The sequence below is a fragment of the Sciurus vulgaris genome (assembly GCF_902686455.1).
Source record: "Sciurus vulgaris genome assembly, chromosome: 2".
NCBI classification, from domain to species: domain Eukaryota; kingdom Metazoa; phylum Chordata; class Mammalia; order Rodentia; family Sciuridae; genus Sciurus; species Sciurus vulgaris.
In genome coordinates, this window is record NC_136462.1 from 4130639 (window position 1) to 4149140 (window position 18502).

At 53.6% G+C, this 18502-nt stretch overlaps 1 protein-coding gene across 5 annotated transcripts in view; it reads right to left on the reverse strand.

The window, feature by feature from the left end:
- Positions 1–75: 75 nt before the first annotated feature.
- The window catches only part of TECPR2 (tectonin beta-propeller repeat containing 2), a 95958-nt gene continuing 77531 nt past the window's right edge, over positions 76–18502 (reverse strand). For 4 of the 5 annotated variants that reach the window (XM_079130067.1, XM_079130068.1, XM_079130069.1 and 1 more), the window contains exons 18-19: positions 2924–3065; positions 1794–2329 (exon numbers count right to left, since the gene is read on the reverse strand). In XM_079130067.1, coding sequence (XP_078986193.1) covers positions 2055–2329; positions 2924–3065 — 417 coding nt within the window. In that variant the 3' untranslated portion in view covers positions 1794–2054. Of the gene's footprint in view, positions 2330–2923; positions 3066–18502 lie in introns of all 5 variants that reach the window. The other variant, XM_079130071.1, reaches the window with a different exon arrangement.

Sequence of the window (18502 nt, forward strand, 5' to 3'; positions counted from 1 at the left end):
GAGTCTCCCCGCACAATCCCTTGGAAACATCTAGAAGCAAGCCTTCTCCCAGCTCAAGCATCAGACTTGAACAGGTTTGGAAAAAGTCTAATTTATTGCACAATCTCAAAGCACAACTAAAAAGTAAAAACCAGAAAGAAAATGGTACAAAGCACAGAAGCTAAAAGTAGTCTAAAAGCATCACCTAGACTTGGGTTTAATTGCACTAAGGTCCCACAGGGTTAGGAGGGCGCTGCCATCCGGGCGGAGCCGGCAAGGCACAACAAATGCAGGAGAGGACAGCCCGCCTGGGGCTGCCTCCGCAGTCACCAAACTCTTACAAAAAGGACTCTATAAAATTGAAGTGGGTTTCAGCACTGAAACCTCGTGCTGAGATCTGAAAAGCCTCTCTCTTCATGGCTGGCCTGGGCCCTTCCTGAGGCCTGTGGGGGTCCCCAGGCTGGTTAAGGTGGGCTCAGAGACAGGCAGCCAGAGCCCAGCCCAGAGCCCCGCCTGGAGCTGCCAGGAGCGGGCTCAGGGTGGACACGTGGTGGGGCAGCCTCGTCCTGAAGCTCAGATGCCTGTGGACCACAAAGACCGCCAGGCCGAGGCCACAGCAGCTCTCAAGAGCAGGCATGGTGTCACCTGCCCAGGTATTTGACCCAAATGCCTGCCTAGGAGGACACCAAGCCACACTGCCAGTCAAGGACACACTGGGGACAGCCACGCTCTGAAGCCGCAGCCAAGTAGGGACAGGCTCAGGCTAACCCTTGGGAAGGAAGAGATGGCCTTCCCTTGTTGTCAAAGATATGTTTCTCTTTTAAATTTGTAAGATTTGATTTCAAATGAGGTATCTTATGCAGGTTTGTAATGTAACAAAAAGGCAATAACTAGGAGGTCTGTCCTCTGAGGACGTGTCTGGCTTTGTGACATCCATCAGCAGCATCAAACAGCACTCCAAGGACATTTCCAAGAGAGCTGTGGCAGCTCGGCCTTGTGTCCGACCAGCACCCTCCTGGGCCAGGCCGCCCGGGACAGGCCGCGTACCTCCTCACTGGGTTTGCTCCCAGCAGCCCTCTGTTCTGGCTCGGCCTGCAGCCTGCTGCGTGGGCAGCGGTGAGGTGTGGCATGCGTGCGTGTTTACAGCCTGCACAGCCGGCGCCCTCTCTCCAACACGGTTGGCCCTGAGTTCCCACTGGAGCAGGGAGGGTGCACTGGAGCCTGCCTCTCAGGGAGGAAGTGTGGCCCTGCGAGGGTGAGGACACTGTCACCAGGCACGCCCAGAGGCTGAAGAGCACTGACCCGCAGCTGCTTTGAACCCAGGGCTACTGATGCGGACCTGGGCACCCTGTGGCTTGTGCTGGCTCCTGGTTCAGACTCGTCCTGTTCCCCACGCTGTCTCCTACCACAGGACCTGGAGTGTTGAGAATCTGACCACAGCACACAGGGAACTAGTGCATGCAATGGGGCAGCAGTCACTGCACCCACCTGGAGGTGACCTTGGCAAGAGGTCAGAGGTGCTGCTGCTACTGCAACAGCTCGGGGGGCTCAGCTGAGGCCATGGGTGCTGGGATGAGATGGAAACCGACATGGAGGAAAGCAAGCACGGGGCGTCCAGCTGGGCCAGTGTCCGGACAGGGTGGGTGAGGTGTCGAGGAGTGAGTGGGAAATCAGCAGTTCCGAAGAACCCTGGCTTCCTCCCTCCTGAGCGGCTGCCTGGGGCTCCTTCAGATGACCTCCCATTCGTCCTCCAGGTCCTCAGGGTGGGTGGTGGCCGCCTGGCTGCTCTTCTGGGTGCCGTGTGAACAGCTGAACGTCTTCGTCAATCGCTGGAGGAGAAAGCCCGGGGGGCCCACTGCCCACAGCTCATCTGATGCGGTCACTGCAGGATGAGAGCCAGGCACAGACCATTGTATCTCACAGCTGGGGTAAAGGGCACCATTGGTCTCGAGGACCAGGACAAGTCACTTCCCCAATTGGTACTTCATTCTCTCAACTTTAAAATGGGTGCACAGCACCCAGAAGCCTGAGAGAGCCCTGCGTTTGCGTCCCTCCGGAGGCAGTCCCGCCCACAGTCAGTCCTGGCTTTGGGAGTGCAGGGTTGGGTGGGAGCAGCCTCTTAAGAGAGCCCCTCGGACATGGCCCACTGGGGCCCTGAGGATCTGGGGGACGCCACGCCTACCATGCCCCGGGCACCTGCCTGTGAAAAACGACACGTTTCCGGGAATTTTCTTCCAGTAGTCTCCAGCAGGGTTTTTGTCAGTGACGCCATAGCGGCGGGCGAGGTCACCATTTGGACAGCGGGCCCACACGGTCCTGGTGCTCAGTGCCAGCTGGCAGGCCTGCAATCCTGTGGGGATCGGGCAGCCTGTTCAGCACCTGAGCACATGGGATGGGGCGCCCTTCCCTGACAGCGGCTCTCTCCAGGCACTGCATTTGTCTGCCAGCACTTCCTGTGGTGACAGAGGACCCCACATCACGCTGGGCACGAGGATGCCCACTGTGGGGCTAGCCATGCCACGGGAGCCTGAAGCCAAAGTGGCCAGGGTGAAAGCTGGCATGCTACTACAACACCAGCGAGGCGGGCTCGCCTGGTGCGAGCACGTATTGATTTTGGTAATGAGGCTTGAACTGTGGGGTGCTCTGCCACCGAGTCACAGCCTCGGCCCCTCTTTTTATTTTGAGACAGGATCTAGCTAAGTTGCTTAGGCTGGTCTTGAACTTGTGGTCCTCCTGTCTCAGTCTCCCAGGGAGATTAGAGGGATGTGCGGCCATGCCTGGCTAGATATTTGTCTGTCACCTGCCTCAGGTGAACACCAGAAGCAAAACACAACACTGAGTAGGGAAGCTGAGGCTGCCGGGCACCAGGCTGCGGCCACAAAGTTGCGGGTTGATGACTGCAGCCACAACAGGGACCGTGGGCTGGTCTCACGCTTCTTCCTACCAGGCACGTGCTCCCAGTCGGTCCCCACAGGCATCTCCTCTGTGATTCCGGTTCGGACGTGCACGTTCCACCTGCTGTCGAGGGCCCACAGCATCTGGTCATTGGGGCTGGAATGGATGCTGACCAAGGTGACCCCTGCAGGCTAGAAGCAGGAAGGGACTCTTCTCAGGGAAGAAGGGAGAGGGGTGACCAGAGGAAGACGGGGTGTGGGGAACTGAGGCCCCACGGATGATCGGATGATCGCAGGGTACAGGCCCAACTCGGGGCGGGGTGGAGCGGCAGGTGAGCAAGCTTTGCACAGCAGGGTGGGTGTGCACCGCCCTGCAGTCTCAAAGCAAAGAGAGGCTCACCAAAGCCCCCTAGAATGCCAGGCGAGCTGGCGAGGGCGGGCCTCCCTCCACAGCTGGCACGGGCCTTCAGCTGAGGCCTCCAGGTCAAGGAGGGTGGAGCCATATGAGAGGAAACGCAGGTGGGACTCTGGGCCACACCACCGGCAGCCCTGCTGGTGGCAGCAGGTGGCCTGGATAGGAGGTACCACGGGTCAGATGCAGCTGGAGCCCTGACAGCCAGCAGGGTGACGACTCCTGCTCCAGCCTGAGCTGCCAGGGAGGCCTGAGGCCAAGAAGCTGGCGACCCAGGAGGCCACCTGGAGGCTGGCCTGGGCTTCGTTCCCCAAGGCCCCACCAGCGTCCCAGACCTGGGGGAGCAGGTGAGCAGCTCCTGCCAGCCTCCAGCCGGGTCCCGACCCACAGATGCAGGTGGAAGGCCCCTGCTTTTAGGCAGCGTATTATGGACAACAGGATGGGGGGAACGAGATGGCTGTGACACGGGTGGGGGGTGGGGGGGGGAGGGCAGGAGAGAAGGAAGTGGAACTGTCTGGGGGAGAAGGTGCCGGAAGGACAGCGGGAGGTGGCAGGGACGTCCCCCATGACCAGGCAGACCTGGGCCAGATGCCCCGTCTCTCCTCTCCGCACCCCCTCTGAAAGGGCTCTGAAACGAGAAGCCCCAGCCGCCCAAGTCTGCCCTCCTTCCCCCTCGCCAGCCCTGCTCGGACACAGGGGGACCGTGTACCTTGCACAGGAGCTCCTGGCCTGGAGCAGCCCCACACCCAAGCCCTGTCTCCGTGGTCCATCATGTGCTGGCACGTATGCCCCGCACATGCCCATGTTCACCTGGAAAGTGTCACGACTCTACCACGTCACATTCCCAGGTTCCAGTAGGAACCCCCGTGTCGCCCACAAGCTCCCTGAGGGTAGAGGCCATGTCTGTTCCCTTTGTCCACTCAGTGACCAGCCCAGGGTCTGCCTCTTGGTGCGGAGAAGGAACCGTGGCTGTCAGCAACCACCAGCATGTGGCCCTGTGTCCTGGCGCCTCGCTTTCTCTTGTGCAATAATAAAAAAATGTGTATTTTGCTACCATGAAAAAAATAAAGGGCTGGGGCTGGGGCTCAGTGGTAGAGAGCTCGCTTAGCATGCATGAGGCCCTGGGTTCGATCCTCTGCACCACACAAAAATAAAATAAAGGTATTGTGTCCACCTACGACTAGAACAAACAAACAAAAAAATTTAAAAAAAATTAAAAAAAAAAAAAAGAAAAGAAAAAGGCAAGCCATGGTTGTGGCAGTTTTCGCTGGGGATTGGACGAAGGTCCCTGGGATCTCTATTATTTCTTGTGATATTTTTTGCAGTACTGGGGACTGAATCCAGAGCACTCTATCACCGAGCTCCATCTGCTGCCGCCACCTCCCAAGTTGCTGGGATTACAGGCATGTGCACTGAGCTGGCTCTTTTTTCCTTAAAGATTCAAAGTCTTTACTCCTAGGATCACCCATGCATGAACCAGACAAGGCTCCAGGTGGCCACCTCCCCACTAAACACTCAGGTTTTCCCAAACACTGAGCTGTCCTGCTGGTCCTGTGTAGAAGCCACCCATGGAGGTGCAGGGCTGTATGTGTAGGGAAGCCACAGTTCTGTGCCCCTCCTTACAAAAGGACCCAGATCCCTGCTGGGTGTGCTGTGAACAGAGGAGCGCTCTTCAGGGTTGTTGCTCTGAGCACACCCTTCTCTTGTTCTTTTCAAATGCACATGCATCTACAGTCATCTCAATTCTTTTATAAATTGTGGTAAATACACACAATACAAATTCTGCTATTAGTCACATTAAGTACATTCACAACATTGCATAATCATCATCACCATCTGGTTCCAGAACCTTTTCACTCTCTCAAAAGAGGAAAAAAAAATCTCAATTAAAGAAAAAGCAAGCATGCTTTTTTGGTGGCACACACCTGTAAATACCAGTGACTCAGGAGGCTGGGGCAGGAGGCTCTCAAGTTCCAAGCCAGCCTCAGCAATTGAGCAAAGCCCTAAGTAATTTAGCAAGGCCCTATCTCAAAATAAAAAGGGCTGGGGGTGTGGCTCAGTAGTAAATGGTAAAGCACCTTTGGGTTCAATCCCCAGTACCAAAACCCAAACCAAAACAAAAGAAGACAGCTAAAATTTTGGCTTACTCATATTGAAAATTTTATAGAAATGCAAAAAGGAATGAAGGACACGACTTATAAAATGGAGCAAATGAGGAGTTTAAGAACCATGTTTAGTGTGGTAAGCTGAGAAAGGAAGAGAAAGCAAAGTGGGAGAGGGAAGAGACACACCCACACACGCCTATGCTTGGGTTTTTTTAGGTGTCCTTTAAAGATAGGTTACAGGGCTGGTGGGCGGGAGCCAGGTCCTCTTCTGGGCATGCTGAATGATTTAATTATAGCCATCAACTGCTTGGATGTTCATGGATCAAAGGGGCTGCTGGTAGCTTAAAAGCTGCCTTTAAATAAGACCTTGTGGAGACACAAGAAGCTGCCCCACGCTCCCTAGCAGCAAAGATCCAGGATGGGTGCCAGTTAAGGACAAGCAGAGCAGACGTTCTTCCTCCTGAGCCACCAAGGTTCAGGACACAACACTGCTCTTTTCTATTATTCAGAGTGTCTAATTGGAACCTCTGGGATCTTGACCAGACATAAAGTGAAGGGGCAGAGTGTGCCCATGACTGTCCCAAGCTGTGGGAAGGGCCCTGCTGCAGCCAGGGCCACAGTGATGGTTCTCAGGTCTGAGTGCCAGGTGCTTCATTTAGATAAGGGGAGCCATGAAGGAGACGGCCTGTCCTGTACTGGGGCCGGCCTGCCTGTTAGTGGACAGTACTTAGTAACCTGGACTCCATCAGTGCAGGTGAGCTGGGACTCCCTGGAGAGGGGACTCCAACCACCAAAGACACCAGGAAGAGGCTGTGGCTGCCTCTTCCTGCAGCACGCACAGTGGCGAGGGCATGATCTGGATTGGTCCCAGCCTCACCACCTGGCGACTCTCACTGGCGGGCACTGGCCAGCAAGCTGCAAGTCATGCTGGGAAGACCCTAGCTGGAAGGACCCCCGTCCAGACAGCTTATGCCTGGCAAGTAGTGGAGCTCTCTGAATCGCCTTTTCTTTTCCCTCCAAGGTTATCTCCCTCCTTTCTGTTTTAAGCTTTAATCCACTTAAACGTGACACAACCAGGAGCAGAGGCACACTCCTGTCATCCCAGGGACTCGGGAGGCTGAGGCAGGAGGACTATAAGTGTTAGCCTTAGCAACTTAGTGAGGGACTGTCTCAAAATAAAAAAAGGGCTAAGGATGTGGCTCAGGTGTAGAGCAGGCTGGGGATGTGGCTCAGTGGTGGAGCACCCGCTTCAGTTCCCAGTTCCAAAGAGAAGGTGATACACTAAACTCCATTCCCCTGAAGTCCAGGGTCTCACCCTGATGCTGTCACCTCCAGAGCTGCTGAGGAGTACAGTTTTGTGTGGTCCTTTGTTACTGGCCACTGTGGTCTTTAGACCTTCTTAGTCCTTCTGTGTTTTCCCTGTAGCAGATCCTTTTCCTGCTTCTGGATTATTCCTCCTAATTTTGGATAAGCTTGAAAACCAGTTACCAATGTTAATGGCCTTGTTTTTAAAGTCAGCTGGGGGGCTGGGGTTGTGGCTCAGTGGTAGAGCATATGCCTAGCATGGGTGAGGTACGGGGTATAAATAAATGAAAAAGATCCATCAAAAAAATAAAAATTATTATTAATAAGTAAATAAATAAAGTCAGTAGAAGTCAGTGCCCAGGCCTTCCCATGTGGTCAAGTGTGACTTCAGAACCCAGCAAAAACAAGCACTTGCTGCTTGCAGGGAATATGCTAGCAGAAGACACCCAGATGGGCCTCCTGCCTGAGCAGGGCTGGCAAAGCCAACTGCAGCCATCCTTCTGCTCATCCTCCAGGGTCCCCCAGGGACACCAGCTGGGGTGATGTGCTGTGGTCAGCATGCCTGCCTCATGGCAGCGGTGCTGGCGAGTCCCCAGCCTGGGGCCCTTCTCGCTACGTGCTCACACAGGCAGGTTTTGGCTGGCCTTCCAGATGAGTGAAACCCAGAAGGGAAAGGTCCTGGAGATGATCTTTGAACCCTGCTTCTCTAGGGTCATGGGACAAGCACCAGCAAGGGACTCGGGTCAGTCCTTCCAGGTCTTGTAGTTTTTTTGTTTTTTTTTTTTTTTTGGTGGTGCTGGGGCTGGAACTCAGGGCCTCATGCATGCTAGGCCCTGACTAACCACAGAGTTACTCCAGCCCATGTTCTGGCAGCTCTACTGGGGGACACAGGCCTCTCTGAGTCTCCATTCTAATCACTAAAGACTGACGAAGAAGCCAGGAACATGGTGCTCACCTGTCATCCCAGCCACTCAGGAGGCTGAGGCAGGGGATCACAAGTTCTAGGCCCGCCTGGGTGGCACAGAGTGCTTGCCTAGCATGCGAGAGGCCCTGGGTTCCATCCTCAGTGCTGAGAGAAAAGGAAAAGCAAAGCAAGGTGGGGAGGGCACTGCATCCTTTCTAGGAACCAGAGGCTGGGGACAGAGCCCACCATCCTAGAGGAGGCAGTTTTTCCGAGGACAGGCCATCTGGGTTTTGTGTTTTTGATACTGGGGACGGAACCCAGGGCCTCTGCATGCTAACAGCACTCTAGCCCTGAGCTCAGCCCTTCCATGCCTCACTCTTACAACCAAGGGGAGACAACATCTAAGGAGAGACAGTGTGTGCGTGAAAAAGACTAAAAAGAGACAGAAAACAGGAATGACGGGGGACATGGAGACCAGGCAGAAGAAACTTCAAAAATATCGCCAGGTTCCTATGTTCCTGTGTGAATGCACAGCCAGTGTGACTCCACAGCGTGTCTCCTGGGTAGGAGAATGGTACTCCAGGTATGCGTAACATGTCAAAATGCACGCTACGGTCATGCGTACCTGAAGAGAACAAAACAAACTAAACATCCTCAGAGACAGGAGAGAGGACCTCACAGCCACGAAACAGCAACAGGCACCAAAGTGTGGTCACACAAATGATGTGGTCGGAAGGCTGCAGGAACAAGGAAGGCGCCGCCTGGGAAGCAAACAAAAGCACGAGGTGGGGAACAGGAGAGGAGAGCGAGGGGAGGCGCAGGCAGGCGAGGAAGCTGCGCTACCAAGGAAGAACCTTGAGAGAGTGAGAAGGAGCGGGCAGAGGCAGGACGCAGGCTGTAGACAGGGGCCTCACTGGGCACAGCAGGGACAGAGAAAGCACACTCGCAGAGAGAAAAGCAGGCCAAATGTCAGAACAGTCCAAGCCTCCTGGCAGCAAGGGCCTGATGGGGAAGACTTTCAAGATCCTAAGGAAACAGTTCCACCCTGCTCTACCCAGCCCGGGTCAAAGGTCAAGGTTAATGGAAGATGTCAGTTACTTCAAAAGTTAGTTCCTGAGAGCCTTTCCTCAGGAACAAGCTGGAGGACAGAACAGAGGGCCCCCAATTCAGGAGACAGGCCTCTATCAAGGAGGAGGTGAGGCCCAAGGCAGAGAGGTTGACCAGGCCAGAGTGGAGCCTGCCATGGGACCCAGGGGAGATCTCTGCAATAAAAAACAGAGAGACTCCTGGTGTGTCCAAATGTGTCGAGGCACCTGAGCCAGATGGCAGAGGTCTGGGGCGGCAGGTGGAAGAGCAACGGAGAGGGTCATCGGGTCCAGGGCAAGCAGAGCTCCACACAGGCAGGCGGCCACCAGTGCGCTTCATCCTCTGCCTCGTGGTGGGGTGGGGAACGAGGGGTGAAGGAGCTCCGTGTTCTCCTTCTCCAGGGGAGCCAGCTCAAAACCCCTGGTGAAGGACCAGAAGGCGCTCCTGAAGTTGCTGCCAGAGGTACGAATGGAAAGCAGGCTCTAGGGCAGGCCGCTGACACGTTCTCCGTGGGACTCTGATCAGGGAGGAAACCCAAGATGCCCTCCTGAGACCTGCTGGCTGTCTCCGGGGCAGTGATGTTAACGAGCTCCTCGGGGCCCTAATGTGGGTCAGACCCTTACAATACTGACAGGGGAACCAAGGGCCAGTGAGGTCAGGCAGCATTTCCAAGGTCACCTGGTGTGACTGCTAGGAACAGACGGTGCGGATGGGAACAGAGGGGCGGGCAGGGCTCCCACACACTGTGCTTCCCTGTGTACTTCACCCTCCCGAGGAGGCGGCCTCTGCAGGTCTCTGGGAATGCCCACGTGCCGTCTTCCCACTGTCTGAGGTCATGTGCATACAGGCCAGCTGGAATGAAGTACGAGCGATGCTGGCGGTCGAGGTCTGACCAGGACGACACAGTACTGAGGCACACAAACACCAAGGGCTGGGACCAAGGAGACCACGATACCGGAGCAGGACCCTGTGTTTCCCTCCTGTTTGCTCCCCCAGTCTACTGCCCCTTCTTCTCTAAGCCAGTCATCATCATCTTTTTGTTTCTGGTACCAGGGATTGAACTCAGGGGCACTGGACCACTGAGTCACATCCCAGCCCTGCTTTGTATTCTACTTAGAGACAGATCTTGTTGACTTGCTTAGCGCCTCACTGTTTCTGAGGCTGGATTTGAACTTGAGATCCTCCTGCCCCAGCCTCCTGAGCCGCTGGGATTACAGGCGTGCACCACCACAAGCCTACAGCCTCTTTTATTTTGATATGGGGTCTTGCTAAGTTGCCCAGGCTGGCTTGAAATTATGATCCTCCTGCCTCAGCTTCTGGAGTAGCTGGGATCACCGTGTGGACCTCTGCGCCTGGTTACACTTGATTTCCATGTACACACCCATCTGTCTACCCATCCACTGATCCACATTCCATTTTGGATGCACTTCAAAGCAGGCTGCAGGTATCAGCAACCTTCTCTCCCTAAATACTTCAACATGTAAGTCATTAACTGGAGCCTGATGTCTGTTTAATGGGTTTTCCTGAGGTAAAATATACGTAACAACAAACACGCAAATCTCAGGCAGCCATTCCCTGAATTTCAGGGAATCCCTCTGGAAGCGGTCTCATGCCCCTTGCCAGCCATTTTCCTACTGAAGCAATGGTGGATCTGAGTTCCACCAATGATTCATCCTGTTTTGCTGTTCTAGAATTTTGCATAATTGGGACCACACAGGAGATGTTTTGCACGTGACTTCTTTCCCTCAGGACGATGATTGTGAGACTCAACTGTGTTGTTATGGTATTTCTTTTTCTCTGGCTCATCTGTTTTTATTACCATCCCAGTCCCAACCACAGTCCCTCCACAGACCGGAATGGGGAAGGTTCGAGAGCCTGAGCTACGGTTGAGGACCAGGGCTGCCGGTGCCATGGCCTGCACTCCCTCCACATTCCACAATATCTCCCCGCAACAGGGCTGCCTGTTTGGGATCAGGTCTCCCATCCTCTTTCGCTGCCATTCTGCCTCTAGCTGTGCTGACATGTACATCTCCCTCCCTAGGAGCAGGTGTTGGGGGACATTCTAGGGACATGCCTGCCTCCTCCTATTTCCCAAAGGGAGAAGCCCTAGTCCTGCACTTTGGGCAGCTGGCTCGGAAGCTGGGGGTCTTGCTCTGCACAGGTGCTGCGCCTTACTGCTGGTCCAACCTGACCCCATACTGATCCTGGTACTGACCCCACACCTGTTCAACACTGCCATCACCAGCAGTTGGGCAGACTCCCACACCACAGGCTGGGTTCCTCTGCGTCACCTGCGATTTGTCATTAAGGAGTGCGCTAACGCACACAGCAAGTGGCAGAGAGCTGAGCTCCTGCAGCACTCAGATCAACGCCTCCGAGCCCACAAGACGCCTTATGCCTAGGGCGGCTGGTGCCCACCTCCAGCCAGCACCCAAGGCTGCCCTGTCTGGCACAGCAGCCATGAGCCACAGAGGCTCCTGAGTACACCATGAGGCCACCCCAGCTGTCCTGCTGTCTGCAAACTCACAGCACAGTCCAAAGATTCAGGATAAGCAGAAAAAGTGGCTCTGGCAGTGTTTTGTTTTTTGTAGCAGGAATTGAACCCAAGACCTGTGCTTGCCAGGCAAGTGTTCTACCACTGAGTTGCACTTGGAGCCCTTCCTTGGTTACTTTAAACTACTGTGATTACAAGATGAAATGGTAACTTTTTGGATACACTGGGTTAAATAAAATGTATCACCAAACCTAATTTTGCCATCTCCTCTCTCTCTTCGCTGCAGCTCCACGACTCTGGCCCTCCCTGTTCCAGGTCCACACCCCAGGGGACTTAACTAAAACAGGGTAACCTCCAGATGGCCACACCCAGGGGCCCTGCACTGCACAGGCAGGAGCACTAAAGGCCACCCCTGCCCCAGCATTATGACCTGCTTCCCACACTCCTCCTTCCATCTGCCACGTACTCTGCATTGGCTGCCTTCCCCGGGCCAAGGCCTGAAGTCCTGTGACCCTCCAGGGTTCTCTGCTGCCCTCTGTACTTCCTGGACCAGTGTGCCCGCTGGCACAGAGATGTGTCCACCCCTACCTTTCTGGACCTTCAGCTCAACTCTCATGAACACTGGGCCCTCTGTGGACAGCCCTGCCTGGTGGCCCACAGGCACCCAGATCCAACCTGCCCGATGCTCAGCTCACTGGTATCCCCGAAGCCCACATGCGTCCCTTCTTAGTCGCTGGCTTTGTCCTCGTCCCTGCATTTTAGCAAGTACTTCTTCAGCTCTATGGCTCCTGCCCTTTCCATGTCCAGCAAACGGCTTCTCCAACGGCCATAGCTGGTCATAGGAAACCCCTCACAGCCTCTGAGTGAGCTCCTTCCTTACAGATTGGAGGACCAGGCCCTCGGCCTGCCTTTGAGTTTCAGTGTCCCTGAACGGGTATCAAGATGACAGTGCCACGCCTCCCTGCTCTGGTCCAGCCTCCTGGTACTGCCTGCCCCTCCTGCTCCTGGGCCAGAAAATCTTCCAGGCTGAGACAGTGCCTCATGCTCCCTCTGCCTGAAATGCGCTGGCCTGGCTGCCTGCCTACCACCCTCCAAGTTCTTGGGAGGGCTTTCTGTCTGCTCTAGACCCTGGTGGCATCTCTGCCCCAGCCAGCTCCCCTGGCACTCTAAACTCCCAGCTCCAGAAACACAGGGGCCAGGAGTTCTTTAAATTCAGTCAATGGTTTGTTATGAGTGCCTTCACTGTAGCCTCTAAGTGTGCCCAGATGGGACTGCTCTTGAGCCCCTGGCCCCAGCACTGTGGGCCTCCAGGATGAGGGCTGAGGACTCCTGGCACAACCAGGCATCCTCACCTACAGGAGGAGGTGGCTAGTCAGTGTCTTCCAAAGGCTCCTGTTAGCTCTCAGATTCTTTGTGGGGTGGAGGGGAGAGGAAGATCTGCAGGGACTCGGGTCTCTACGGCTGGGAGGTTAGAGCATGCAGACCACAGAACATGGGTTCTCTGCCAAGGGTGGCACAGGTCTGTGGTGCCAGCCACCGGAAAGGCTGAGGTGGGAGGAGTGTGTGAGCCTAGGGGTTCGAGGCCATCTTGGGCAACATGGCGAGATCCTGTCTCAAACAATACAAAATGAAGGCTTGGGGATATAGCTCAATGACAGTGCCAGTCCACATGGGAGACAGCCGGAAGCAGGAGCCTCGGCCACAGGGAGCGAGAGCAAGGGCATGGGGAGGAAGCAGGGCCTGCTCGGGCACATGGGGGCTGCAAAGGAGTCTCCTCTTACATTCAGGCCCACGGGGCTGAGTGCTGTGAAACTGTCCACTGAGTTGCAGAGGTGCCTGAACGTGGACGGGAGGTTCTCTGACTGAAACAGCAAGCTCCACTCTGCAAGATGCTAAGGGCAACTACAAATATTGCCTCCAAATCCTTCCAAATGTTAGTAGGCTGAAGCCTGAGTCATTTGCTTTGAGTATGTTGTTGAAACTTCACCCCAAACCAACACCAGAGGGGGGTTTTACCAGAGCACAGGAAACGAAAATAAAGAAGTGACTGCTAACTGTCCAACATTGTTGTTCCTCTGGCTTCTACTGACCTGCTCCCGGCTCTGTTTCAACTGCAGACGCAGCCTCTAGGCAGACCAAATGAGGAGGCACAGAAAGCCAAAGGGGATGCCCTACTATTTCCGAGCCCTTGGGTTTGACTGCATCATTCTGACATTCAAACCCTTTATTATGCTGTGCTGCGGGGATGGGCCTGGGATGGGCCCAGGATGGGCCCGGGGTGCTCCTGTGCTGGGCACGCTCTTCCCAGGAGTTGCCCTTGGCACTCAGCACCTTTCGCTGGACCCTCATTTCTCTTCTCCTCGCTCATTTTCTCAGAACCCTAAGCAGAAACACTCCTTAGGCTTCATCCTAAAATATCACCTGTGAGGTCACTGAGCTCGAGCTGTGCCACCATGACTTCCATTCTGGTGCCTGCTGGGTCCTGATGCAAGCCCTGGGCCTCAGACCCAGAGGCAGGAGCCAAGGAGAGGTGTCACACCCTCTGCTATCTGCTAGGGATGAAATCTCAGGCCATTTTCTGAGCCTCTTCTCTGAGTTGAGGTTTTCTCCTGTGTGAAGTGGGGTCAAGAACAGTTACTGGCTTGGATGTCACAAGGACTGGAGGGAGACATGCTGACAGTACTTAAGCCAGTACCAGGTGAGTGTGCCTTACAGCTCTTGGTCACCTGTGGCCTCAGCAGGGCCCCCAGGAGGATCATGGGGAGCCTCAGCAGGGGCACCTAGGAGTGGGCAGGCCTCAGACCCAGGATGGGCCCAGCCTTACATTAGGGCTGTGACGCTGGGCAGGGCGTTGATTAATGTTTCTTGCAAAATGGGAGAGCCACCCCTGGTTTTCAACATTCTAGGGCAAAAGCAGGATCAAGGACAGAGCAGTGTTTGGAGAAGCACAGAGTCAAGGCCTGTGCACAGGTAAAGCCCCCAGGAAGCAATTTGAAAAGCCTTTTATATTCGCGAATTCTATGGCAAAGTGAATTTCTCCTAAAGTACGCTAAAAGCTCCCAAATGAAGAAGTGTGGCTCTATCAGTAGAATTAGCTGAAATAGTGAATGTTTAATAGCCCATTTACCGGGGTGGGGTTGTGGCACCTAGCACGCCTCTCTGAGGCCCTGGATTCGATTCTCAGCACCACATAAAAATGAAATAAAGGTACTGTGTCTACCTACAACTAAAAAACAGCCTATTTATCAACCACTACCCTGAGGTCCCTACATGTGAATTTGCTCAATTTTAGCCCTTTTCCTGGGCAAAGCGTGAGTCACTATAGCTATAAAGCTGTCAAGTGAAGCTTTCTTCTTCCTTTATACTTCACTTCCTAGAGATTATTTTAGAATTAATGGAGAGAGGAACAGAAATGTGTGTTTCCACACAGTCTTCATTGTAAATGTACTGCCAGGTGTCCCTGTGGCTTTCTGGCTGCCAAGAGGTGCTCACAACAGAGGCCAAGGTGGCCCCTGCCCCACTGCGGACTGCAGACTCACTGCCTGTCCCGTCTCCTGCATCCTGGCCTTTGGCCTGCTGGGGAATAGGTGAGGCAAGGGACATGCAAGTTGCAAACCCCTCAACAAAGCCCTCTGCCACAGTACGGCCTGCAAACCAGCTCCTGACTTACCCTGGCACGGCTCTGTGGCCAAACGCCCTACAGAGCACCACAACGCCATGTTCCCATGGGTCTCCCACTGACACATGATCATGACACACTGCTGGGAGTCATCGGAGGAACACCACTACCAAGTAGAGCACTGTGTGTAAGAGTGTTGAAGAAATAGCAAAGATTGGAGTAGAAACAGATGAGACACAGAAAAGTGCTAAGTCAACAAATCAAAAGATGGTTTTTTGAAGAGATCAACAAAATTGAGAAACCCTGTAGCTGGATTAAGAAAAAGAAAAGAACCTGGTACAGTGGCACATGCCTATAATCCCAGTGGCTCGGGAGGTTGAGGTAATAGGATTAAAAGTTGGACAGCCTCACAACTTAGTGCAACTTAGTGAGACCCTGTCTCAAAATAAAAAAACTTGAGGAGTTTCAAGATGGCGGCCTAGAGGGTGGCTGCATTTCATGTTGCTCCAGGACTCAGGATTCAAAAGAGGAGATATTGAGACGCTTGGGACCAACTCAAAGCAGCCGGGTGACTCTCACCCATTGGGGAGGTGTCCCGGATGGGACGGTGGTCCCGGAACGCAGGGAACTTTGTGAAGTAGAGCTGCCGGCGAGACACCCCTCCCCCCGCTGGAGCAGTGAACTCGGACAACTGGGAGCATCGTAAAGGAGGCCGCTCGGCACAGCGCTGGGACTCGGAGCAACCACTGGGTTCCGGCGGCTGCCCAGGGGAGGAGTGGCGAGGAGAGCTGTGTGGACTCAGGACACCGGGGCCTGCCCTGAGGAGGAGGAGGAGGAGCGTAGCCACTTGGATTTGGAGTGACTGCACCAGAGCTACAGGCGGTGGCCAGAGGAGAAGCTGCGCGGCGAGCTGTTTGGACTCAGAACAACGCTTCTGAACACTGGGGCCTGCCCTGAGGACGAGGAAGAGGAAGAGGAGCACAGCCGCTTGGATTCGGGGTGACTACACCAGAGCTACAGGCGGTTGCCAGAGGAGAAGCTGTGCGGCGAGCTGTTTGGACTCAGGGTGACTGCTTCTGAACACCGGGGCCTGCCCTTAGGACGAGGAGGAGGAAGAGGAGCGCGGCCGCTTGGATTCGGGGTGACTACACCAGAGCTACAGGCGGTTGCCAGAGGAGGGGCTGCGTGGCGAGCTGTTTGGACTCAGACCACTTCTGAACCCCGGGGCCAGCCCGGAGGAGTAGGAGGAGGAGGAGGAGGAGGAGGAGCGTGGCGGGTCGTTTGGACTCGCAGTGACTGCATTAGCACTCCAGGCGGCTGCTCAGAGGAGAAGGCGAGTGGTGAGTTGTTTGGACTTTAAGTGACAGCTCCTGAACACGGGGGCTGCCTGGAGGAGAAGCGTGGTGGGACGCTTGATCTTGAGTGGCCGCACCAGAGCTCCGGGCGGTTGCCCAGAGGACGCGTGCAGTGGGTCACGTGGATTCAGAGCCACTCAGAGCGACTGCTCCTGAACACCCGGGGGGTTATCTGGAGAAGGAGGAGGAACGGGGAGGGTCACTTCGACTCGGAGTGATTGATTGCCCAGGGCTACAGGTGGTTGGTGGGAGGAGGAGGCACGCAGTGAGTTTCTTGGACTCCTAGTGACCGCACCGGAATACTGGGTGGCTGTCTGGAGGAAGAGGCGTGTGGTGGGTCTCTGGGATTCAGAGCGATTGTACAGGGCCCCAGGTGGCTGCTTAGAGGAGGGGCCGCATAGCCAGGCGATTAGGTGCAGAGCAGGGTCCCAGGATCTAGGAGGCTTCTTGGTGGAAGAGCCGCACAGAGACAGGCTTAGGGCGGAGCGAAGGTTCCAGGCCTGCGGGCAGATTCTCTGAGGAGGGGCAGCCTAAGGAGATTCATCTGCGAAGGGTGAGGCTCCCAGGCCCAGGAGGTAGGGCTGGGCCCCTGGGAACTTTGCAGAGGAAGGCAGCCCAGCCCAGGCGGTAGCTGTAAATTGAGGGGAACCTCTAGGAGGGAACTGACCAGCGAGACCTCCCCACCGGGTGAGTCTTCCCTAGCGGGTGAGGTTCCCCCACAAGGACGGTAAAACCAGAGACTCAGGCCCAAACAGGCCTTGCCTCAGCCCGCAGCCTAGGTCCCCTTTGGATGACCATTGGTCAACAAGTGGAGGCACCTCTGCCCACTAGCAGGGATTATACCCCACCTGAAGGCCACCACTCCTAGAGAGGCAGCTTCCTTGTGGAGCACCGCATTATCAACTTCCTCCAAGACTTCAGCCTACTGAAGGCTAAGGGGGGATATATATAGAAATCTTCAGGGACATTGTAAGTCAATAGAGGAAATCTGCAATATCTCAGCGGTCCTCTGATACCTGAACAATATGAGAAAACAAGGAAAGAAAATGCTGCAAACAAATCTAGATGTTACATCAATAAAACCCAATGACAGCATGGCAGAAGAAATGACAGAAAAGGAGTTCAGAATGTACATAATTAAAATGATCAGAGAAGCAAACGATGAGATGAAAGAGCAAATGCAAGCATTGAATGATCGGACCAATTGACAGTTAAAAGAGCAAATACAGGAAGCAAAAGATCATTTCAATAAAGAGTTAGAGATATTGAAAAAAAACCAAACAGAAATCCTTGACATGAAGGAAACAATAAACCAAATTAAGAACTCCATAGAAAGCATATCCAATAGGATAGAACACCTGGAAGACAGAACCTCAGACATTGAAGACAAAATATTTAACCTTGAAAACAAAGTTGAACAAACAGAGAAGATGGTAAGAAATCATGAACAGAATCTACAAGAACTATGGGATATCATGAAAAGGCCAAATTTAAGAATTATTGGGATTGAGGAAGGCCTAGAGAAACAAGCCAAAGGAATGAACAATTTATTCAATGAAATAATATCAGAAAATTTCCCAAATCTGAAGAATGAAATGGAAAATCAAGTTCAAGAGGCTTATAGGACTCCAAATACACAAAATTACAACAGACCCACACCAAGGCACATTATAATGAAAATACCTAACATACAAAATAAAGACAGAATTTTAAAGGCTGTGAGAGAAAAGAACCAAATTACATTCAGGGGGAAACCAATACGCATATCAGCAGATTTTTCAATCCAGACCCTAAAAGCTAGAAGGGCCTGGAACAACATTTTTCAAGCCCTGAAAGAAAATGGATGCCAACCAAGAATCTTATACCCAGCAAAACTTACCTTCAAATTTGACGATGAAATAAAATCCTTCCATGATAAACAAAAGCTAAAAGAATTTACAAGAAGAAAGCCAGCATTACAGAACATTCTCAGCAAAATATTCCATGAGGAAGAGATGAAAAACAAAGAAGCAAATCAGCAAAGGGAGGAATTATCCTAAAGGAATTGTCAAATAAAGGAGGAAACAAGTTGTGTCAAACAAATAAATAAATAAAATTTAAAAAATGAACCAAATGACCGGGAAACCAAATCATTTCTCTATAATAACCCTGAATGTTAATGGCCTGAATTCATCAATCAAAAGACATAGACTGGCAGACTGGATTAAAAAGAAAGATCCAACAATATGTTGCCTGCAAGAGACTCACCTCATAGAAAAAGATACCCATAGACTAAAGGTGAAAGGATGGGGAAAAACATACCATGCACATGGACTCAGCAAAAAAGCTGGAGTATCCATCCTCATTTCC